The 26,086-nt window shown below is 36.6% G+C and overlaps 1 protein-coding gene across 8 annotated transcripts in view; it reads left to right on the top strand.

The window, feature by feature from the left end:
- Positions 1-26,086, top strand: part of Eif4g3 (eukaryotic translation initiation factor 4 gamma, 3) — a gene marked incomplete at its 5' end in the record, with an annotated part of 297,239 nt that overhangs the window by 88,261 nt on the left and 182,892 nt on the right. For 7 of the 8 annotated variants that reach the window (XM_013519514.1, XM_013519512.1, XM_013519511.1 and 4 more), the window contains 1 exon segment: positions 16,230-16,358. In XM_013519514.1, the coding sequence (XP_013374968.1) occupies positions 16,230-16,358 (129 nt within the window). 8 annotated transcript variants of the gene reach the window in all.

Below are 26,086 nucleotides of genomic sequence, written 5' to 3'. Positions count from 1 at the left end.
GTTTTTCTCCGGTACCGGGAACCGAACTCATGACCTTGCGCTCGCCAGGCAGGCGCTTTTGCCGCTGAGCTAAATCCCCAGCCCCTTATAGTATAATTTCAAGTCAGGGATTGTGACGCCCCCTGCCTGGCCTTTGTTGCCCGGAATTGCCTTTGCTATTCTGGGTCTCTTCTGGTTCCAAATGAATTTTGGATTGTTTTCTCTAATTCTGTAAGATATGCTGTTGGAATTTTGATTGGAATTGCATTAAATCTGTGTAACAGTTTTGGCATTATGGCCATTTTCTCTGTATTCGTTCTTCCTGCCCAAGGACAAGGGATATCTTTCCATTTTCTGATTTTCTCTTCAATCTCCCTTTTCAGAGTAGTGTCAGTTTCAATGTAGAGGTCTTTTACATCCTTCATTAGATTGATTCCTTGGTATTTCAGTTTTTTGGATGCGATTGTGAAAGGTGTTGTTTCCCTAATTTCTCTCACAGTGAGTTTGTTGAATGATTTATTTTGGCAAGTAAATCAGGTCCAAGTGATTTTTTAATTCTGTGTATCCCATATGAATATCATTTTGCAGTATCAAAAGTCACCCTTTTGTACTTAAGAACCTATTATGTGCAGGGTGATGGTATGGTAGTGGTTACCAAAGTGTGGCTACTCTTAAGAAATAGAATGAAATAGAGTAAAATTAACTGATTAGATATGATAAATATTAACTAATCATCCTCCTCCCTTTTTCTGGAGACACGGTCTTCGTATGAATTCTAGACTGACCTTGAACTCACTATGTAGCCAAGACTGGTCTCAAACTGGTCCTGCCTCAGCCTCTGGAATGCTGGGGTTACAATGTTGCACCATCACACCATCCTTTTTCTGTCCATCTTTTTGTCTTTGTCTCTTCCCCCTCCCTCCATCCTTCCCATCCTATCCTGAGGATTGGACACAGGGCCTTTGCTTTGAGCTACATCCTCAGCACTCTACCCGCTCCGTGTTTGAGTTAGGGTTTTGCTAACTTTCCTAGGCTGGCCTCAAAAATTTTTGATCCTCCTGTCTCAGCCTTCCAGAGTCTGGGATTGCAGGCATGTACCGTCATACCGAGTTGGTATTTTGAAACAGATCTTGCTAAACTGCCCAGACAAGGCTTGAACTTCTAGGGTATAGCTCAGTGGTAGACTGCTTATCTACCATGCTTGAGGCCCTGGATTCAGTCCCCAGCACTGATGGAAAAAAATTAATAGTTAAAGAGAGTATAGTCACACCTACATTATGAACTATTATTTAATGACTTAAGAATGAAGTAGGTATATATATTCGCTCGTCAGCATATTTGTTGATAAGTGAGGAAGTAAATATGTGAAAGAATAATCATTTTGGTATCATTGCATTTGTTTATAAAATAAACATTTATAAATGTAGAAAAGATTTGGGAAGAATGTGTATCAAATTCAATAGAATTTTACCTCTATAGAATAGAATGGGATTTATGGACCAAAGTGGAGAATATTTCTTTTTCTCTTTAAATCAACCAAAAATAAAACCAAGAAATATGTTCATATATTATTTTAACAGTTAAAAAGGAAAAATAAGCTTTAATATCTATTTTTCTTCCCCTTACAGTCTTAGTGTCAGTAGTCTGATAGGTGGATCAATATTAATTGTTTTCTGATTCAATCAGTAGATTCACAGTGAGATTCATAGTGACCTCAGAAATTTCCCTAAAAGCCCCAGATCTTTTTTTTTTCTTTTAAAGAATAAAAGAAGGCTAACATAATAATAGGGGGGACTTAGCAAATTATAGACAAAATGGTAGGAAATTATCAATGGTTATCGTTTTACATATTATTATCTACAAAATAGTTTCTCAGGAAAACAAATAGACAAATAATAGTGAGTTAGAGACAAAAGAGGTAGGAGATTATCAAGAGTTGTTGTGCTATACTTTGGTATCTTCAAAGTGGCTTCTAAAGAAAATAAATAGAGCTATACATGAGTGACCTATTGAAAAATCATTAACTGTTCTCAATGGCTGTGGTAGGAAATACATAATAATAAACATACATTATGAAATAGGATAGGAACATTACAAACTTAACACAGTTATGGATAGATTAGTAGGAAAATATCAATGGCTGCTGTAATACGTGGTGGTATCTTTAAAGTGGTTTCTCAGGAAGACAGAGATATGCAAGAAGGGTCTAATAAGTAGTTACAGCCTAAGGGTTGTCATAAAATAGCATATTACCTCCTCACCAGTGACTCCTTTCACTGAGGTATGATGGCTGGAAGGAAGGCCAGGATTGAAAAGAAGGACCGAGAGACTTGCACCTGTGTCTAGCAACAGGCTGTTTTCTTGTTCCTCCATAGTCATGATTACCCAGGACTCCTCGATGGAGATGACGGTCTGGCCAGAGGGAGAAGGCAGAGCATGCCCCAAGCCCTCTCATTCCTGTTGGACTAACTGGTAGCATGGGTCTGAGCTCTGGGGCCTCCACCTCAGAGGGCAGACCGATCTCCAGTGGTCTCCTTTGCATCCAGGGCATGGCCCATGGGGCCTCTTAGGGCAGTTCCTCTTGAGGTAGCCTGGCTTTTAACAGTGGTAGCAGATGAATGCAGTTGTCGAGTTCTTCTTGGAGCCCCGGGGATCAGACCTGGGATCTGTTTCTCTTAGTGGTGCAGCAAAAGCAGCTGCTTTTTCTCGGTCTCTTTGTTTTCTCTCCTTGGCCTCCTCCTCATCATGACTATAGAATACTGAGGAGGCAATTCTTACTAACATCTCAAGTGAGCTATCTAGGGTGAAAGCCATTCTTTGTAGCTTTTTCCTTCCAGCTTCCCATTGCTTTGGGACCCCACAACCAGTTAGTGTCCTCTCCCCAACTGTCAGCACAGGCAGCAGGAATCCTGCTGCAGACTTCTCTGGAGCTCCACCACAGCCTTTACTGTCAGGGGAAGAATGGCTTCCAATGAGTCTCTGCAGGTATTGTGCAAGGTCCTCCTGGTTTACAGCTTCCGAGCGGCTCTCGTGACCCCAGTCCACTGGGCCTCTGACTCCGTGAAGCCCCAGATCATAATGCATTGACAGTAATAAATTGTGGCCTGTAGCGGGGCATGGAGGCTCATGGTTGGTAATGCCAACACTTTGGGAGACTGGGGCAGGAAGATTGCAAGTCCTAATCCAGTCCAGGCAATTTCATAATTTATCAAAACCTAGTCTCAAAATGAAAAATAAAAGGGGATTGAGATTCAGCTCAGTATGAGTTCAGTACCCAGTGTACCACAAAAACAAACAAATTGTGGCTTATGATTTCCCCTTGTGTTCCTATATCACTTCATCAAAATTTTAACGTATAGATCTACCTAAGTCAAAATGTTATATTATTTTTAAATTTATCTTGAATTGAATTTTGCAGGAGTATATAAAATATCCAAAGTTGAGTATACTTTATATTTCATCATTTTCATATTCTTTCTAGGCTCACTTTTTACTTCTTCAGAATGGATTTGGGGAAGAACTCTCATTTTTACCCTCTTCAGAAAAATCTGTCAGCATCATCAAATATTTATGAAATCCAGATGCTGCTGCTAGTGTTTTATTTTTCTTAGTAAAATCATTTTAATTATACCTAATGTTCTTTCTTTTTTGCTTTTCTTTCTAGTTATAGAACATGTTTATCTGTTCTCAGAGCCTAAAGTGTAGGGTTTATTTTCTGTGTGATCTTTAGAAGAAGTGAAAAAAACCTTTGACTTCTTAGGACATTGCTGCCAGGGCTTAAACACTGGAGATATGGCAGTGTTTCTCAGTCTACTGCAAGTTGTTTAGGAAATGTTTATTGAATGTTTGTTGAATGCAAAGGTTTGTTCTAGAAAATAAGAGGACACAGTGGTGGATACAGCCTCAGTTGTCTTTAATACTGAGAGTTTTTTATTAGGTGAGATGGTGACACATTGCTTTAACTACATTTTGGAAAGTGAGATGACCCTAACGTTACATAAAATGAACAGATATTTGTAAATAAATATTAAGATTATTTGGTGTGGTTGTCGTGGATTCTCATTAGGCAGAAGCACAGTGCTTGGGAGGATGACTGGGGGGTGTAGCTAAGTGGTAGGGGTGCTTGCCTAGCATGTTTGAGCTGCTGTGTTCTATCCTCAAGCACCCCTGCCCAAGTACTTGGAAGAGTGGAGTATAATTAACTATTTCATAGGGAAAAAAGGTGTCTACATAAATGGAAGCCTCACAGTGCAGGTAGTCAGATAGGTTGGCCTGCATCCTACTTAGGTGTTGAGAGAAGTGAGCACACTAGTGACAGCCTGTGAGGCGGAGAATGAAAATCTTGCTCTTTACTGTACTGAGCCATGAATGTGTATTCAGTCTGACCACCAGGAACACAGAATTGGTTGTGGAAAAACTGACAGAATAGCTTTTAGACCATTTTGTTCATTATTATCAGTGATACTGTATACTAGGTACTGGTCTAAGAATTTTGCCTGAATTAATGCATTTAATTTTTACAACCACCACATGAGGTAGATACAGTTATATTTTCCGTTATTCATTGGGGAAACAGAGGTGAAGTATTTTGCCTAAAGTCATTTAGCTAGTCCATGACAGAGGCTTGATTTGAGCTCAGGTACATCTTTTTTTGTTTTGATTTTTGGAGGTAGTGTCTTGCTCTGTAATTCAGATAGTGTCTTGTTCTTTAACTCATTGTGTAGCCCAGGTTGGCCTCAGACTTGTGGAAATCCTCCTGCCTCAGCCTCTGAGTGCTGGGATTACAGGTGTGCTCCATCACATCTGGCTGATTTCTATCTTTAATGTTTATTGAAGCATTGTGCTAAATGCTTTACACTTGTATTGTTTAATTCTCATGGATCCTTTATTTATAAATAAGGAAAGTGGAGCTCAGCACAGTGTGTATTCGGTACAGATCTATCTGACTTTATAGGTAATATAAAGTATTGCATTTTACAGTGTGGGAAGCGGCATTCTCTTTTAATTCTTACAGATATAGTGAAAAATAATATTTAAGTTTTTGGGGACTCAAGACTCCTTTGAAAATCTGATAAAAGGTATAGATCTGCTTGCAGAGCAGCAAACATGATTTCTTGGTGTAGTGTAGACAAATTTTCCCCTTGCAAGGATGCCATGTTATATTCTGCCCCTAATTCCCAGTGCATTGAAATAGCTCAATTTGAACTTCATGGTGTATTAAATAACATGTACCTTATTAAGATATTGGCCTGCCAGTGGTATAGCTCTTTGGTAGAATACTTTCCTAGAATGCATGAGGCCTAGATATGGTCGTAAGCACCATTAAAAGAAAGAAAAAGGAAAAGGAAAAAAGATGGTTCCTGTCTTTCCATCTTTTAGTTTTATTTGGTTCTGAGTTTTAGGACAGGGTCCTGCTCTGGCTGGTCTGGGATTCTCCACTCTCTTGTCTACCCCGTCCAACTCTGGGATCACAGGCCTATGCCTGTGCTTCTAATTTTGAAGTCACTTCTTGTTTTTGAAACTCTCTCTCCATCTCCCAGGTTGTTTGCTTTCCTGCCCAGGTCCTTTCGTTCTCTCTCCCTTTTGTTTTTCTTTCTTGTGCCAATGATTGAACCCAGTGCCTTGCACTGGTAGGCAAATGCTACTACTCTTAGCTCCTTGAAGTAATTTTTTCCAATGCATTTATGTTTGTGGAATTCAGTTATATTCTGGTCATTAAAAATTCTGGGTCGGTTTTTTTTTCCCCACCTTGACATCTACTGACTAATGACATTTATGAAAGTTAGGGTTCCTTGTTGTTAATATTTGATGTGGATTTGATCATTAAATGTTAAATCAGATACCTAATTAACATCTTATTTAATATGTATTTACTTGATTTTTTCTTCAAAAGGAAGATTAACCTTGAAGATGTAAAGAGGCGCTTTATTGGTAAATGCCAGTTATAAATGGCTTTTGCATTTCTTAGATAAAAAGCAGCAGAAATAGTAAGTCTTAATGTTAAGAGAACTTTGAAAATGTATTTCTTTAAGCTACAAAATTTCCTTTGAGTCATTTAAAAAGTATTATATGTATCATTGCTCCAAACAACTGATGTGGGCCAGTTTAGACTAAACTAAGTCATAGGAAATTGAACTGTCTTTATAATTTTTGTGGTGAATGGAGTTGTAATTATTTTTTTGTTTGATTGTTCATTTTTTTGAGATAGGGTCTCACTTTGTAGTATAAGCTAGCCTTGAACTCACTGTTTAGCCCAGGCTGGCATTAAACTTGAAGTGATCCTTTTGCTTCTGCCTCCTTAGTAAAGTTTGTGGATTATAGGTGTGAGCCATCATGCCCAGCTTGGAGTTGTAGTTATTTTAAGAAAAAAAGAAACAAAAGACCAGTATTATGTCAAGGCATGGATTTATTATTGCCATGAAGTTGGTGACATGAGTAGAGAGGTCATTTTTGACTGTAAGCTTTAAGAGAAAATTCCCTCTTTTTTCTTTTACAAACATGTATTTGTCGAGGGACTCCCATAGGCAAGAGATTATGAAGGATTATGAGTTTTGTCCTTTGTGCATTTAAACTGCTTCTGTGATTCCATAATTCCCATATGGAATATAGAATGTTCAATAGAACAGTAATTTAACTGTTAACAAATTGCAAAGATCTTTTGATTATGTTGTTAAGTTTTAGATTTATAAACCCAGTTGTGTAATTTTGTTCATTCAGTAAGCATGTGTTTTATAATTTTTAAAAATCTAGAAAATTTAATTACAATCATGTGTGAAATACTTATCTCAAACTTGCTCAAGCAAAAAGATTTTGAAGGGCCAATTCAAAGAGTTTTTTTCTGTTAAAGATGTTTATGGACAATTGTGATTAAAGATTATTGGTCACTGGTAACTTCATTGGGTGGAGAACTTTCTCTAAGTAAAGTCATTAGTGTTTGTCTGAAAATGAGTTATCAAGAGTGCTAATTATTTTTCAGTAGAGACAAGTAAATTATAACACTAAAACACACGCACAGACATACACACAGTTAGACCCAGGCTGGGATTGGGGCCAGGTTTCTTTACTTTTATTATATATTGGCCTAGGTTCTGTGAAAAAAAAATATTAGTAGGAAAGTTTTCCTTCCTGTCCTTATGTTTTTGCTGGAAACATGAAATGCATTCACAAAATTGGAGAATAGCTAAAAGAATTGGGGGATACAAGTTGTTTAATCTTCCCTGGAAGTGAAGAAAAACTACAGCCAAACAGTAACTAATTAGTAACAGTTTGTTAGGAGGAACTCCTTTAACTTAGACAAAACAAATACTGTGTCAGTGAACCAAAGAAAGATCATGGGCTTTCCTCCTAAGAGTACCCCTCCCAAAAGATAGACTGTTCATTTCTTCAAATGGCTACTTGCAAGGGATTGTGCACAGCACGAAGGATACAATGTTTTCTGTCCTCAAATTGCTTCTAACCCAGTGAGAAATCTGAGTGTGACCTGTAGTTTAAAAGTACAGTGAGATTGAGCTGGGCGTGCTGGCGCATGCAGAGGCTAAGGTAGGAGGATCACTGTAAGTTGGAGGCCAGTTTAGGTTACATAGTTCAAAGCTAGCCTGAACTGTATATCAAGACCCTGTCTCAAAAAACAAAAAGGTACAGTGAGATTGATGTTGGTAGAGGTAGGTGGAGAATGTCTTCTAAGTCTTTCAAGTGTGGATCAGTAGGGTAAAACCCTTTCAGGGAGACAGCACGTAACAAATTTATCTCACGAGAGGTGAGATTTTGCTTGAATTTCTAAGGATGAATGGAAGGTTTTTGCAGGTTAAAAAAAGGTACCTGTGTTTGTGAAGGAATGCTAGGGAACTTTAAAAACTTTAAAATATCACAATATTGGTTAAGATTTGAAGCCCACCAAGATCATTAGAAGCAGTGAATTAAGAGAATTTAGTTACAACTTGAAGTTGGTAGCAGCTACAAGTCAAAGCTAACTGCATGGTAGAAAATATAAAAAAGTGTACACACTGGCTAAGAGCTTTATAAATACTGTGAATCTTAAGTATATTTTTGCGTAAAAGTTAATACTCATAATGATGAAAAAATAGCATTTGTTGTACAGTACTAAAGATGGCCACCCAAAATTGTTTGAGGAAAATAAGCTTTTTTTTTTTGCACTACTTTTGTGTTTAACATTAGGATTTTAAACCAATGGTTGCACATTTATAAGAAATTGAGTGTAGTAGCTCCTTTTTTTGTGTGACATGATCCCATGATTTCGTTCAGGCTGGGCTTGAACTCACTGTGTAGCCCAAGCTGGTCTTGAACTTGTGGCAGTCTTCCTGCCTCTGCTTCCTGAGTGCTGGGATTATAGACTTGTGCCACCACATGTGCATCTCATTTAATCTGCATGAAAGAGTTTCACTTTTACAATACAAGAAACTAAGTAATTTGTTTAGATATTTTCTGTGTAGTAGAACCAGAATTCAAATCTGGGGGTCTTGGTCCAGGTCCAATGTTGTTTTTGTTGTTTTTGTTTTTTGTTTTTTGTTTTTGTTCCAGGAATCAAACTCAGGACTTTGCACTTGCCAGGCAGGTGCTTGGGCCACTGAGCTATATCCCCAGCCCCCAATATTTTTTAATTGATGCTGTATCTACTCATAAGATACCTTGAATCATGTTTTGTTTCAAGTTTGTTTGCTCATTACTTTTAAGTTTTTGTCTGCAAAGTGATGACCTATTATCCAGCCTTGGAATGAGAAAATATATCACATGTCTTTTGTGACTTGGTCCTGTGCCATAGCAATTTAATATTGTGATTTTGATAATAAAACTGCATTTGTGCTTATTTATAGTTGAGTAGTATGTTCAGACTTCTACTAATACTTTGGAATAAAGAACAATTCACTTACCGTGGATCAGTTACATAACTAGTTTATTAATGATTAAATGATGATCAGGAAAAAATAAGCTTGAGAGAAATTAAATTGTAAAATGGGAAGTGACTAATAGTATTGCTGTCATTAAATATGTACCACTGATCTCCCAATTCCCATGTAAACGTGTCCATGGTACAAAGCTCAGACCTCTGACAATGGTCTTTAGAACATATAAAAGACAATGTGTTATCTGTGTTGGAAGCTGCCACCCATCAGAAAGTCAGTTGTCAAATGTTGCTCTTCTGACTTCTAGGACAACAGATGGCTTACAAAATAGATAGTTCTTTGAAAAATAAGAAGTTGATTTCTTATGCTTGTGTAGAGTGTGGCTGTTTTTTGTTTGTTTGCTTTTTTACCTGTAGTTTGACTTAGTAGAATTGATAATCCCTACTGTTTCAATATAGCTATACCTATTCTATCAAGGTTTTGCTACTGAACTGGGAAAGGTCCTTAGAATCAACTCAGTTCTCTAGGCTGCTATGAAATAAAATGAAAGAAATAAAAATCAGATTACTTGCTTGACCTCTTCTCTATGCCATAAGACTCCCGCACCCCTTTCCCAGCAAACTGAGGTGTTCATGAGTGGATATCATAAATAAATTTTACCCCGAATAGCCATGTAATAGATTTGGTTGAATTAGTACCGCAGTGTAATACTTGTGCTTAAACCTTTGTTGGACCACTTGTCTGCAACTGCTGTTGTAAGTATTCCTTAAGTCCTCTCCTGTCCATGGGGACTACAAGGAAGCAAGCAGATAATGAGACTCAGTGCTGCTTGCCGTGTGCTGCAGGACTACAGATATTAGCAAGAACATCTCTTTCTCAGCTCCATTATTGGCTTACGTAGGATCTTACGGGCTAGTATGGGAACCTCACTGTCAAGTTCTAAACAGCAGGTTCTGTTCACTGTAAAATTAATATGCCTGGTAGAAAAAGAAAAACCCTGAGTTTTTATTTTGATGAGAAAAACATGATGCTAACAAAATGTTCATGCCACCCATTTAGACATGCTCTTTGAAGGTGTTTTGCTGTGCACTTTTTTTTTGTACTGGGAATCGAACTTGGGACCTTGTGCTTGCCAGACAGTTGCGGTGCTGCTGAGCTAAATCCCCAGCTTTGCATGTGTGAGACCATGGTTTCAGTTCCCAAGATCTCAAGAATTATTCTTTATGTATTTTTCTATCATGCAAATTTTCCTCCACTGGTGTATTAACTGTCTGTTACTATAAACATAACAGTTTAAAACAACACCCATTTATTGTCTCAAAGTTTCTGTGGGTGTTCTGCTCAGAATCTCATAAGGTTAAAATTAAGGTGTTGGCAAGGTGTATATTCTTATGTAAGGTTGGGGCTCACTCTGTGGTTAACCAAATAGTTCATTTCCTTGTGAGTATAGTACTGAGAATCCCCATTTCTTTGCTGGTTAGTAGATGGGAGTTGCTGTCAGCTTCTAGAGGCTTCTCTCAGGTACTTGCTGTGTTATGTTCTTATAAGATGGCAATCTTCTTAGTCTTCTAGGCCAGCAGCAAAACATCTTCTCTTGTGATATATATACTGTCTTTGAAAAGACTCTTCTAATAATTTGTCTGCCCCAGATAATCTGTCTTTTGATTAAGTCAAACGATTAATTACCTAGTCACCAGAATGATATTCCATCATATTCATTAGTCTAACACATTCTTAAGGGGAGAGGATTATGCAGGGTGCACATAACAAGATCAGGACTATTGAGAGCTATGTCTGAATTCTCCTTACAACCCATTCACCCTTAGGCCCTCAAGGATTAACTTGTGGTCTACTTTTTCTTAATTCTCATACCTAGACAATTGTGGAGGTTAAATGTTTTTTCTTATTGGCATCATTACTAAATAGTCTCTCATGCTAAAATAGAAAAAACTGCTGTTTCTTTTTATTATTTCTATTGACCGATTTCTAAATACAAAGAAAGCAGCCCTCATAATTCAACCAGTGCTTAGTCCATAATGAATATATATCACATCTCTTTGCCTGAGTATTTAAGTATCACTTGAATCATATGGAGTTACTTTTTTTTAAAGGTAAACACGTGAAAGCTGGGTTTAATGTTTGTGCGCATCTGTAATTCCTGCACTTGAGAAGCTGTGACAGGAGGATCTTGAGTTCAGTGCTAGCCTGGATTACATAGTGAGACCCTGTCTCAGAAAACTAAGTCCAAAACAAACTTGAATATCTAGAATTTTATGCAGTTGAACCTAATAAATATAGCTAATAGTAGAATAAAGAGGAAAACTATTTTCTTTTTCTCTTGGTGGAACAGATTAATAATGATCGTGTCAGGGAGAATTGGAAAAATGTCATGGTACTGAATAAAATTTCATGGTACCCACTCTGATGTTCTTTTAATTGCATATTCCAGATTTTATTAATTTTCTAATATCTGTATATTTTAGGAAATAATCTGATGGACAGACAAGGATGAAATGAAAAAACTAATGGGGAGGGGTTAAATCCATTCTGCTGCTTATGGAGCATAGAGTACTGAAAGTAGCCATGTAACAAAAATTTTGGGATTTTTCCAGTCTACCCCCAATTGAACTTGGTCATTTTTGTGTGGGAGTTGCAGCTGTTGGTATGTTTTTGGATGATCTCACTAAGTGAACTTTGTTTTTGGTAAAAAAGTAAGTGATGCCTTCTCAGATGTAAACCATGTGACATTTACCTTTATATGAATCATTTGTTTGGTTAAAAGAAAAATCATTTGGTAGGCTCCTGTAGTTTCCCTGTTACCCTTTTTGTAAAGTCTTAATTACTATGTATCATGCATATACAATAAAACAGTTCTTTGTGTGTGTGTGTGTAATATTTAGTAGTACACTTGTCAATTGATAAATACTTGTCTACAACCCAGTCACAAGTCTATTTACATAAGCGCTCAGAGAGGGTTTATATCTTGTAACAGTCATGAGGTATACTAGAGTTGGGGTCAAACACTGGTTGCTTGCACGTTTCATATACAGGTGAATGCTTTATGTGTTTTGTGTAGCATTGTGGAAGTCAGAAAAATTACATGCAAAAGTCCTTAGTTTTGGTTTGTCTAGAAAAATTGGAAGAGTGTAATCACTACTTAGCTGAAATTGCTGCATTGTAGCACTTCGTGATAGCTGAGGGTCTGCATGTCTACTCTGGAGGGCTGTGTGTGTGTGTGTGTGTGTGTGTGTGTGTGTGTGTGTGTGTGTGGCTATTTTTTCCAGTCCTCCATGGTCTCTAATCCCTATTGTTTACATCTTCGCCAGTTTCCTCCATGTTTCCTGCATGACACTTTATTTCCATTGCTCTGGAGTCAGAGAAGAACAGTCATATTTAGGAAACTTTTTTCCTGTATTGTAATTATTTTTCAAAACTTGTAGCTCTTAATTGGCTAGAAAATTTGATCAAATCAGATAAGTTAGTGCTAGTTAAAAAAATTACACTTAGTGGCTAATCTTAGTTTGCATAATCTTTGAGGAACCTAAAAATTTTTATTTTTTGTGAAAGAATAATTTTATTTTTTAAAAATTTTATTAGTACATGTTTGCAATATGTAATGATTACATTCATTTTAGAGAGTTGTGTACCTTAAAATTTTAAAAAGATGCTTCAAGTTATACTGGTTAACAATCACCAAATAAGATTGATTTTTATGGGAGATCATTTTATGTAGAAATCTTGAATGAAAATGGATGAGGCTGGGGATTTAGCTCAGCGGCACAGGGCCTGCCTGGCAAGCGCAAGGTCATGAGTTAGATTCCCAGTACCAGAAAAAATACCAAAAAAAAAAAAAAAAAAAGAAAAGAAAAAATGAACTAGCTAGCTGATGTTTTCATTGTAAGAATTTTAGACATTTTTCTTTGTTCTATCAGTGTTACTTTTCTTTTTGAAGTCTTTCTACTCTGCAGAATAATAATAGTATGAATAACATTTTATCCCAAGTGTTAAGTAGTTCGCTTGTTTTGTCTTTAATCTTTTTTGGAGATAGGTAGAGTAAAAGGGAATTATGATGTAATAGCATAAATCCACATAAAATTTAAAAGAGTTTAATAGGTAAAAGTGTGTATCATATGTTAATTTGAATAGTAAAACATTATATAACCTTTCCTATTCCCAACTCTCCTTCTCCCTGGAGGCAGTATTATCTGCCTTATACAAGAAAACAAACAGGAAACCCTCCCTGCTTGTGTTCCCGTTGTTGGTATCCGTATATGTTTCTTTAGTTTAATATGGTCAAGTTTTGCCTGTTCAGGAACTTTTTATATAAGATCCCTGTGGGCCCCTCTGCACCCCACCCAATTCAATTTAGGATCATGAATGCAGTATCTGCAACTCCAGGGAACTTTTTATAAATTGAATTATACTGTTCATATACTTCTATATGAAAGTCATCTAAATTCTGTAACTCTGGTTTTTTATCCTGCTTTGTTGGAGGAAAATAGTGTCTGATTATTGATCCATTCTATTACTGAGCATTTGAATTGTTTCCAGTTTTTGGTTATTAAAAACAGCAAAGCTGTGAACATTGCTGTACATGTGTGTACCGAGGAATGGGGTAGTTGAGTCATAAGACATGCCGGTTGTCAGGATTTCTGGCTCGTGCCATTTGTTTCTCAAAGTGATTGTGCTTTATGTGTAATGACAGGTGAAAGAGGATTCTGAAAGTTCCACATTTTTGCAAAGATGTGATATCTGTAATAAAAATTTTTGGTATGTAATCTTTTAAATTTAAATATAATACATACTGCACTTGAAGAAATGGTTGTTGATTTTGCTTAAGATTAATACTGTAAAACAGACAAGTCTTTTTAGCTTTGGAGGTGTTTTGAGTAGTTGCCACAGTCAGCATCTCTTTCTCCCTCCCTTTCCCTTCCTCTCCCCTACCCCTCCTCTTATGTGGTGATTGAACACAGAGCCGTCACATAGAGCTGCATATACTTTGGAAGTTGTATATTTTGAGACAGGGTTTTGGCCAGGTGTCCAGTTAGCTTTTCTATACTTTTACTCCCTGCTTCTGTAGTTGAGATGGTAGTAGTATCTTTCAGATACTAAATACATTTAGCTTAGCAAAATGCATTTTCTCTTTCATTGAAACATTTGTATTTTATGGGCAATATAAAAGGGATCTGAAAGAATTTTCAGAAAAATAAACCAATAAATACTAATCAGTATCTGTAATTATTATTTTTTTTTTTTTTGGTTTTTTTTCCGGTACAGGGAATTGAGCTCAAGACCTTGTGCATGCCAGGCAGGCGCTGTGCCGCTGAGCTAAATCCCCAGCCCCTTGTAATTATTTTTTATTTAGTAATCACGTACCCGTAATCCTTGTACCCTTAATCCTTGCATTGCATACTCTAGATCCAGCCATCTTTGAAAAAGTCCCACCTATGACTGCGTGAGGCTTTGAGGGGGGACATCTAGACACAAACCATAACAGTAGTCCAGGCTAGCCTTGAATTCATGGCAGTTTCCTGCTTCAGCCTCCTGAGTGCTGAGATTACAGGCCTGTGCTACCAAGCCTAGCTCTCAATTTTTTGATAGAATTCAGGAGATATCAGAACTGAGATAAATAAAAGGTATAATAATGAATTTTATCATTCTTTGAACTATAAATATAGGTAACAGCTGCCATAGTGTATGAATAAAGAAACATGCATTACTAGATCACGAATTTGTTTTAATATCTTATACCTATACAGATGCTCCTTCACTTATGATGGGGTTATATGCTGATAAACCCACCGTAAGTTATAACTTTTGTAAGCTGAAAATGCATTTGGTATACCTAATCTGCTGAACATTATAGTGTAGCCTACTTTAAATGTGCTCAGAACAGTTGGGCAAAATTACATAACACAAGCCTGTTTTGTAGTAAGGTGTTCAATATCATGTGATTTGTTGCTTGTATTGATAGTGAGTAACAGTAATTGTATAAATTGGGTTTGTACCATCATAAAGTAAAAAAAATAGGAAATTAAGTCATTGTGAATTAGGGATTGTCTATAAATGATTTTTATTGCAATCCAGTATATTGTATTTTGTACATTTTAAAACATTCTTAAAAAGATGTCTGTGGAGAATGAATTCTTTCACATTTGACTACTGAATTGCCTACCATTCATGGAGGTTTGCCAAATGGTCAGTATTAATCTGAGTTAGACTGTGAGAAGGAGGAGCCAACTAGGACTGATGTACTCTGGAGAGGTTCCTGAGTAAACTGGCTTTATAGTGATAGTGTATTGCCAGCAAGAAATGGAGAAAATATAATTTTAGTTACATAGAAATTGTTATTTTTCTAATGTACAAATTTATAGCTGTTGCATTACATTAGAAAATAAAAATGAGAAAAGAAACATGTAAAATACTGTTAGGATTTTAGGAATCTCTTGGGCTGGGGATTTGGCTCAGTTGTAGAGCACTTGTCTAGCATATAAAGGCTCTGGGTTTAATACCCGTACCACAAAAAGGAGGAACATATCTTTATAGATATTTTAAATGTTACTTATGTGTGTATGTCTGTGTATTATGTCTGTTTACACATGGAGAACAATACGTGTATAGAAATATATCTACCCAAATATTTAGATGTATATTTGTATTTTAATTTTTTTTGTGGTACCGGGGATTGAACTCACGACCTTGCGCTTGCCAAGCAGGCGCTTATGCCACTGAGCTATATCCCCAGCCCTTAGATGAATATTTTTAAAAACAAAGTTGAGCCCATTGTAAAGTTGCCCTTTCTTTGGTTCAAATTTACTGGCGTATAAGTAAAGTAAAAATCATCCTTTGGGGCCGGGATATAGCTCAGTGGCATAAGCACTTGCCTGGCAAACCTGAAGTCATGAGTTCGATTCCTGGTACAAAAAAAAAAATTCATCCTTTATAGTGTTTCGTTCTATCGGTGTTGACAAACACGTCAAGACATGTGATTTTCACTATTCAAGACAGAGGGAAATTATGTCCCCTCCAGAAATCTCCTTGCATACTTTTAGTAATCCTTTCCTTTCTCAGGCAACCATTTATTTCTTTTCCATTCCTTCTTCAAAATATCATCATACATTAAGTATTCTGAAGTCTGGCTTCTTTCATTTAGCATATTTTTTCTATTAAGATCTTTGGCTTCATCGAGTTGATGAAAATATTAATGTACTTTTTCTAAAAGTTTTATTTATCTTTAAATATTTATTATTCAGTCTGGTACAGTACTTCAGTATAACTTGTAAGGCAGAAAATCCAATTTTAAAAGATGAGTTAACCAGTTCAACTGTATGTAGTAAGGTTTGAGTTACTAAAAAATAATGTTTTTATTAAATTTTGATTTGCTCACAGGTAACACAAGTAGCACGACAGCCGGGACCTCCAACCCCTTCCCCTTATTCAGCACATGAAATAAACAAGGGGCATCCAAATCTTGCGGCAACGCCCCCGGGACATGCATCGTCCCCTGGACTCTCTCAAGTAAGGAAAACTTTTTTAAAAAGAAATTTCCATGTAGAGTTAGCATTTTTACTTTTATGAAGCAGATTTTTAAGGCAGACTTATAAGCAGTATCATAAAACATTACTCAAGGAATAATTTCTATTTTACTTTTGCATCTTTTCACCCATCCCTCCTAATGTACCACTCCTAACAATATCATACATGTTATTTTGGGGTGATTAAAAATTAACTGTCCTTGACTTTTAGTTTTAGTTCTTTATTGTTGTAAGAAATTCTATAATGTGTAAAAAAAACTCATAGAATACTAACTCAGTGTTTAATGTTTAATCTGCTGTAAGTCTCCCTGACCTTTTTTTGATATGATGATGGTGATTATTTTCTACGTTTGTAAAAAAGAAGTTTCTTTTTCTCTTGAGAAACTTTGGTGGGAGTCTTGTTTTTGAGTTTTATAAGCAGATTATTGAATTTGTTAAGGCTTAAGTTTTTGTTGAACTGTTACGAAATTGTGAATTCCCTAGTGCTTTTCTTCTTAATAGACACAACATTCAGACACTGCTTTAAGAAGATGTCACTATGACTCTTCTGCACTTTCAGCTATTTCCCAAGATGTTTAGTTTGCACCATCCCATCATCACATGCTTGCTTGGGTTTGCTTGTGGTTAAGAGCTGGCTAGAGTTACAAAGTCACTTCCTGGAATGTGGAGAGAGACAAGCCAGTAACTTTTACCCTTGCTGTTTGAGGTTGTTAGTATTTACATGTAAGAACTGCTCTTTTTGATAATGGAAATTATCCTTGTAGCATTGCTTTTAATTTTGTGTTCCATATTTTAGCCTTTCAGGTCTTGAATTTTAAGGAAGACCCAGAATTACTAAAAATAATTATGTAACTGGCAACTATAAATTAGGGATTGATTAGTGATAGTTTAGGCAAAGAACTATAATTTGCAAATTCATCACTAGACTGTTAAGGAATCCTGTCAACAAATATAAAAAATTAATTTGTCATGGTTGCATATCCTGGCATATGCCTGTAATCTTGCCACTCTGAGGCTGAGGGAGGAAGGTCATAAATTTAAGCCCAGTCTGGGCAATTTAGCAAACCCATCTGAAAATGTAAAAAAAATGGGAAAAAAAAAAGTCATGGATTTAGAGTTAAACTTGTATAAATCATTTCTATGTTATTTTGAGATTTAAATATTGAAAACAGGATGAAATGAACTCTAATTTTTAAAAAATTTTATTTTAAAGAGAAAAAAGTAAAAATTTCAAAACAAGATAATAGGAGGGTAACAATGGTTACTACATTGCATATTGTTATCTTTGAATTAGTTACTCAGTATGATATAGGCATTTAATTGTCCAAACAACATTAGCACAAACCTTTCTTTTCAATAAACTAAGAGAAATTAGTAGTATAATGATCTTAACTATCTTATATATAATATATATGTATATATTATATATATATATCTTTTCCCTTCTCTTCTACTTTCCCCCATCTTCTTCTTTCCTTTGCAACAGCTTTCTCCTATTTTACAGTATGTAGTACACATTTTGAATCTTATTTACTCTTTCAGTTTTTCACACTAGGAAGGCAATACAATGTTTACACATGTGCATCTGGTTTATTTGACTTACGAGAATGGTCTCAAGTTGCATCCATTTACATAGAAGAGTCTCAAGTTTATCCTTCTTTATGGCTGAGTACTACTCCATTATATAAAAAGAACACATCTCTTTTATGCATTCCTTGGGTGATGGGTATTTGGGTTGTTTCTGAGATCTAGCTATTATAAATTGTGATGCTATAAACATGGGTGCACTTATATTGCTGTGGTATGATGTTTTTTTCTAATTCTTTTGGAAAGATACCTAGAAGGAGAATAGTTGGGTCAAATGGGGAATCTAATCCTAGTTTGGTGAGGAATCTCCACACTGATTTCCACAGTGGTTGCACCAATCTACACTCCTACCAACAGTGGAGACAAGTTTCTTTTTCCCCACAGCCCCACCAGTGTCTGTTATTGGTTGATTTCTTGATAATAACCGTTCTTTCTGGGGTGGGATGGAACCTGAGTGTTGTTTTCATTTGCATCTCTCAAATGATCAGTGAGGTACATTTTTTTCATATATTAATTTGTTGTTTGTATTTCTTTTTTTTTTTTTTTTCTTTTTTTTGCCTTTTTTTTTTTTTTTTCTTTTTTTTGTCCGGTACCGGGAACCGAACTCACGACCTTGCGCTTGCCAGGCAGGCGCTTTTGCCGCTGAGCTAAATCCCCAGCCCCTGTATTTCTTTTTTTGTATTTTAAAGAGAAAAAACCCCCCCAAAATCAAAATTGCAAAACAATATGATACGAGGGTAAGAAGAGTTAATATATTGCTTATTGTTACTTTTTTTTTTTTTGTTCCAAGAATTGAACTCAGGACCTTGCACTTGCCAGGCAGGCACTTGTACCACTGAGCTAGATCCCTGGCCCACATATTGTTATCTTTACATTAGTTACTCACAGTACAGCATTTAATTGTTCAAACAATATCAGCACAAGCCTTTCTTTTTAATGAACTAAGATAAATTAGTAGTATAACAATTTTACCTATTATAGAATAAAGTATACTATTATATGCTAGTATACTATTACATAAGTTTTATATATATATATATATATATATATATATATATATCCCCTTTTGCTTTTCCCTTCCTCCTTTTTTCCATTCCCCTTGCCTGGTTTCGCTTACGTTTTGAAGTTTCTTCCCATTTTACAGTATCTGTTGTACATTTTGGATCTTACTTACTGTTTCAACTTTTCACACTAAGAAGACAACATGATGTTTACACATAGGCATCTCGTTTATTTCACTAATGAGTATGGTCTTAAGTTACATCCACTTACCTATAAAAGTCACCAGTTTATTCTGCTTTATGGCTGAGCAATATTCATTATATAAAAAGACCACATGTTTTTTATCTATTCCTCAGTTGATGGGTATTTGGGTTGTTTTGAAACTATTGCACATTGTGCTGTTCTAAACATGGGTGCATATATATCACTGTGGTATGATGTTTTTAATTCTTCTGGGAAGATACCCAAAAGGAGAATACCTGGGTCAAATGGGACCTACAGTCCTAGTATTTTGAGGAATCTCCACACTGATTTCCGCAGTGGTTGCACCAGTCTACACTCCTGCCAACAATGGAGAAGGGTTTTTTTTCCCACAGCTCCTCCAGCATTTGTTATTGGTTGATTTCTTGATTATAGCCATGCTTCCTGGGGTGAGGTGGAATCTCAGTGTTGTTTTAATTTGCGGTTCTAGAATGATCAGTGATGCTGAACATTTTTTCATATATTTATTTGCTTTTTATTTCTTCATCTGAGAAGTTTGTATTCATCTCAGATGCACGTTTTTGGATTGGGTCTTTAAATTTGGGAGGTCTGATTTTTTTTTTTTTTTTTTTTTTTATTCTTTATACATTCTCCATAGTAATCCTTTGTCTGAATAATAGCTGACAAACATTTTTTCCCCACACTACGAGTTGTCTCTTCACTCTGTTGGTGGTTTTTCTTGCTGTGCAAAAGCTTTTTCATAAGATGAGATCCTGTTGGTTCTTTGTGATAGTTCTGATGTGATTGGGTTTTTATTCATAAAGTCTGTCTACACCAGTGTCTTCAGAAGCTTTACCTATTCAATCCTCCAGCAGCATTAATGTTTCTATCTTAATATTGAGATCTTTCTTCCATTTTGAATTTAGTTTAGTGCATGGTGAAAGATACTTGTCCCAAGTTTAATGTTTAGCATTTACAGAGCCAGTTTTTCCAGCACCCTTTATTAAAGAGCCTATCTTTCTTCCAGTGCATGTGTTTGCCACCTTTGTCAAAGATAAGATGGCTGAGTATGTCTGGAGTTGTTTCTGCATCATGTAGTCTGTTCCATTGATCTTCGAGTCTAAGGTTTCTCGTTTTTTGTTTTGTTTTGTTTTGCCAGTACCACACTGTGTTCACCACAGTAGCTTTATAGTATAATTTCAAGTCAGGGATTGTGATGTCCCCTGCCTTGCCTTTGTTGCCCAGAATTGCCTTTGCTATTCTAGGTCTCTTCTGATTCCAAATGAATCAGATAACATTGGATTTGTGGGATCATGAGTCTCAAGTGGTAGATTAGTTTGTGCTCCAACTAAGATTTGCTGCAGAATTTTCTGTTGTCCTCTTCATTACTGAAAGTTGGAAACTTCCCAACTGACTCTCTTTAAGTTGATTTTAGTAGCACCTTGAAATATATTCATACATTACCCCCCAAATTCCAGAAGACCATCTCCTGTCCCTACCATGGTAGTTTGTGTAAGGTAAGAGACTGTTCTCCTGACTCTGAGCTAAGATTTAGATATTGTTGGAGAGGGCCTGGTGTATTTTGCTGGCATTGGTGCCATGTCAGTGAAACTAACTGGAAATATACCGTGTGGAACTTCCCAGAATTATTCCCGCTGTGGTGCTGGGAAAAAACTTTTCTCAGGGAGGTTTCTTAGAAGATGCTATCTCTTATAAATCTGCCAGGGAGAACCTGGAATAGCTGTTGGCTCTGAAGACTGGCACTAAAGGAGCCCTGCCCAGAAGGGGAGCTGGTCACTGGAGAAGCCAGAAGTTAAAGAAGCTATCTGAACTGTAGGATCTTGTTGCCAAACTCATAGAAAGCAAAACCTCTACAGTGCCCTCTTTTGACAAAGTTTTAACGTTGTGCCAGTTGAAGTTTTTACCCTCATGGTACTGGGACTTGAGCCTGAGGAGCACTGAATTATATCCGCAGCTCTGTTTTAAGACATGGTCTCTCTAAGTTCCCCAGGCTAACCTAGAACTTGTGAGCCTCCTGCCTCAGCCTCCTAGGTAGATAGAACTTCATGTGTGAGCCATCTTGCCCCACAAATGTTGAAATATTTATAGGATAGATGTCCATTTACATTCACATCACAGACAAATGGTGAATTCTGAGGTGAAAGGCAAGCATCTCATAATTGGCATATAAGAGAAAGAGGTTTATTTCTTTTGAAATTCTTGCTATTTCAGGTTGTGACTTGATTCAAGAGTTGGCTTAAAGCATTTAAGTTTTCTCAGTCAGGGCTTCTTACAAATGCAGTTTGCACCTAAAATAGGACATTCTTTCAGTGGTCTCAGTGTTTGGGCCCCTGAAGACCATTCTGCATGACATTATATCAGCTGTCTTTAGAAACCAGAGTACCTGAATACCAGCAGGTGCTAGTTTTTATTTTTCTCTGGTCACTTTCATTACCATTTTGCCTAATCTGATGAATGGATGAACTGAATAACTCATGCATGGTTCACTGCCTTCCTTTTAGGCAGAGACTTATTTGTATCCATCTCTGTCATTAAAATATCTAAATATCAGATATTGATAGAGTAAGGGATATTTCTTCTAAATATGTCTACCTGGAAAAAAAAGGAAAATTTTATGGGATTCAGACTCCTCAGGTTTAATAGTGGGAAAGATAATAAATCTTCAAAATAAAGGAAAAAGGACTCTAGGCTGAGTCAGACAGACCCATGTTTTTTGGCTGCAAATGTCACGTTCTGGTCATATGATGTTGAATAAATTACTTTATATGTCTAGAACTTGGTTTCTTTATCTGTTACATAGGGAGACTTAAAATTCCACGTTTGTTTTAAAATTCCACGTTTGTTTATTTGTAATGCTGAGAATTGAAATTCTGAGTCAGAATCTTGCTCAGTTTTGCCTCAAATTTGGGATCTTCCTGCCTCAGCTGCCTTTCCTGCCTCATTTACTCCTTAGTAGCTGAGGTTATCAACATGCTCTACCACACCCATCACATTTTCCTATTATTTTAAGGGGGTTTTTATAATGCCTGTATAAAATTATGCCTTTGAACAAGATACTTTAGTAAGTGGCCTTCTAAACTTTCATGCCTGCTAGACTTGGTTCTCTTCAAAATTTATGTGTGTTAATGTATGTGCTTAATCTTCTTTGGCCTTCTGTCTTGTATTAGTGTAAGACTGAGAATCTGTCCCCAAAAGCTGGAGAAGTCTTCCTGGTTTTTGGCATTTCCTGATATTAGGATAAAAGTAGGGGCCAGGCTTGGTCATTTGCTGTTGGCAGTAATGTGTTTTATTATTGTGTACAAAACTATTAAATTAGATTGAACTAAGGAAAATTTTTTTAAAAAAAAACCCATTCTTTAGTTAGCCACATGTCCTTTTTGATATGACAGTCTTTTTCTCTGTGATTTAATTTTTTTTATTCAAAATAGCTCCTGTCTGTGAGTCAGGGTTTGACACTAAGTTATTCTGTTAGGGTCCAGGTGAAAGAAGCTAAGGTGAAGGATGGTGAATTACATAGCTTTGAACCATAAAAGAGGGGACAGGGGATGTAGCTCAGCGGCACAGTGCCTGCCTGGCAAGTGCGAGGTTGAGAGTTCAATTCCCGGTACCAAAAAAAAAAGAGAAGCATAAAAGAGGGAAAATATAGAAAATTGTTTCCAACCTCTTCTTTTTGTACGTTGGTGGTAATTTCATCAGTTGGTTCAGGATGAGATTTTACACGAGTATGTACACCTCAGGAATGCATATGCCAAGTTTTAAGGCTTTATGTGCTTTTTTTTTTTTTTTTGGTTACATGACTTGTAATATTTTTCTAATCTCCTTCATGAAACTTTTGTTAGTCAAAGTTAAAAGACCTCAGACCATTAAAGATTAGCAATTGAAATGACATTTTCAGTTGCCCTCAAATGGCACTACTTGAATAATCTCTAACCCCAGAATGTCCTTACTCTGTTATTGATAAAGAACTCAGTGTTTAAAAGTATCTTTTGGGGATAGAGCTCAAAGTAAACCTTCCTGGACAGGTACACTCTCCAGGGAGTCAGGAGACTCATTTAGAGTCCCACCCCTCCTGATACTGTTTCAGTCTTCAACCCTGTGGATCTTCCTGTCAATGTGCATTTTTTCCTTTGCAAATGAGACATTTTATTAGATGGAGTCAGAATTCCTTTTAAGGAACCAGCTTTGTTTTTTGTAATTTTCCAGCACAGTTGAAAACACTGGCCTTTCTCGTTTGAGTAGACTTGGCACCCCTGCAAAAAATTATATGCCCATGTATATGACATACATATATGTAAACATACATACATATATACATCTGTGTTCTCTGTTCTTTTTTGGTCTGCATATTGTTGTTTATGCTGGTACTGTCCCAATTTGTTTATGGTAGGTTCATATAGGTTGAGTATCCCTTATCCAAAATGGAGACCAGAAGTGTTTCACGTTTCAGAGCTTTTGGAGTTTGAAATATTTGCACAGCTACTGGTTGAGAATCCCTAATCCAAAATTAGAGATCTTCAGTGTGCAAGTTTCAGATTTTGGATTTGTATAGAAAAAAAAACTTAGTTCACCCATTATTCTCTCACAGCACAGGTCACTTCTGACACAAGAGGTGTTTTTCCTCCACCTACCTAGCACATAGTAGCAGACACCAGCTGGGAGTCCTCTACATATAGTTCAGTTCTGACACTATCTGTGGAGTTGGAGTATGCCACTCTCCTGGCTTGTAGATGAGTTTTTATCAATCCTCCTGCAAGAAATCTCCATGTGTTCAGTTGTCCAGGAAATCACTGAACCCTTTCTTTTTGGGTTTTTGTGGGTCTTCATTATATAGGCATAGTTGAAGTGAAGAGAACTGTGTCAAAATGTGATTGTGCAAAAAGGATATGACCCTGTGCAGATAGACTGATGGGGAAACCCAGCAGACCTCTTTGATCAGATTCTTCAGTATTCTTTCTTCCCAGGTGTGGGGCAGGTCTCTTTCTAAGTTGAGAGTTTTATCTACTGTAAGTGATAAGAGAAGCAGGGGTGAGAGGAAGGCGTGGGATAGAAGGGAGGGGGCTTATTATCGTTGACTTTCCTGAGGAATAAAAAGGTGCAAGTGAAAGGAGGGAAAGAAAGGGTGGAGGAGAAGGGGAGTGAAGAACTGACTTTGCTTTCTGAGGCCTAAAGAACCTCAAGATTGTTCTAGTCAGGAATTAGTGACAGCTATGTGAGTAATGAGACAAAAGTCACAGATGAAAACCTAAACCTGTGTATCACAGTTCTGAAGGATTTTGGATTTTCAGGTATTCAGTCTGTAGTAAATTTTGAAATCAAATTGTGGGAACTTTAAACACTGTCTTCCTTTTGAGATTGTTTAGTTATTCAAGATCCTATGAGATTGGATGTGACTCTTAGACAAATTTTTCTATTTCTGCAAAATTTGTTGTTGGTACTTTGATAGGAAATCTCAATGCACTTTTTAAGTAAATGTATATTGTAAAGGGCACACTATTTTATCCCCCTAATCAGATGAAAAAAAAGATCATTGCTAGAGAGTGGACTTAAGCATTTTGATACAGTACCCTCTAAACTGGCTGATTTAATAGGAACTTAAAAAGCCTATTTTGAATCTTAGATCTGACAGAAAGAATGCATAATTTTTGTCCTTTCATTTTAGTTGGTATTTGGAAACAAGCTTCCTGGAAAAGAAATTTTAAAATGTATTTTCTGTTGCGTTTTGATGAATTTGCCTTAAAATTCATTTCAATTTCTAAAAATTGGGAGTTTTCTTTTCTTTTTTTTTTTGAGATAGGGTCTTACCATCTAGTCCAGGCTGGCCTTGAACTCAGTATGTAGCTCAGGCTGTTCTTGAACTTGCAGTGATCTTCCTGCCTCAGCCTCCCAAGTGCTGGGATTACAGGTGTGCACCACCACACCTGACCAAGTTTTCAAAAATCTCATACCACATGACTAGAAATGAGGTTCAGTGTCAATGTGTAAACCTCCTCAGTGCCCTACATTAGAAGTAAGTTCCCTGTTATTTACAAATCCTGGAGTCATATGACTGCCTGATTTCCCTGGTGTGAAATGTCTACTTTGTAACCTGTATTATTTAAATCAATGTTCTGTTGTTCTTAGGTGTATACTAGCTTCTTTTGTTGCAGGTATGAAGTCCACATGCCCCTTGGTTCCTAGGTTTGTGTATTTTCAGAGCATTGGTATCTGATTTTCTGTTCGTGAGTCAGGTAAGGGAGTGTGATTACTCAAAGCAATTCAGTTCTTTGCACTGAACACAGTGTAGACTAACTGTTGCTTTTTTTTTTTTAAAGAAAGCTTTTTATATTTTATACATAGGGAGTTCTTTTTTCTTTTAGAACTCAGACTTAGAGAAAAATGAAAAACTCAGAAGTACACGTGCTAGAATTGAGTATGTAAGCAATAGCTGACAGTAGCAACCTCACTGGAGTGAGAAAAATCACTGAAAGTCCAGCTGCCATGTTCAGGAAGTCACTGAAAAATTCCAAGGCTGTTAGGGGTCATAGAATATCGAGGTTCACATTGGGAGTTTAGGGAAGTAGAATACAGAACTGGTGACTCAGAAGCCAGCTGGCTTATTTACATAATCATTTGGCAACATTTAAGAAGGAAGGGAAGTAGCAAAAGCACTGGAGGATACCAACAGAAAAAAGAAAGAAATATGTATTACTTTTGGACCTAGAAGGTGTTACTCTATTATTTCCTCTTTGGTTTTGAGGGTGATTGTCTTAACTTCAGCATCAGTATAGTTTAGAAGTATAAAACCAGAGGAAGGGGAAAAACTCAAAAATACTGAAATTAGTAATAGAAACAGATCATAAAACTTTGTATAACACCTTTTATAAGATGAAAGCTGTTGAAAAGCTGGATGCCAGCCGTATG

Source organism: Chinchilla lanigera, unplaced genomic scaffold (genome assembly GCF_000276665.1).
Source record: "Chinchilla lanigera isolate Chin_1 unplaced genomic scaffold, ChiLan1.0 scaffold00051, whole genome shotgun sequence".
Lineage (NCBI taxonomy): Eukaryota > Metazoa > Chordata > Mammalia > Rodentia > Chinchillidae > Chinchilla > Chinchilla lanigera.
Note: the sequence above shows the minus strand (reverse complement) of the source record. Positions and strands in the feature narration are given on the sequence as shown.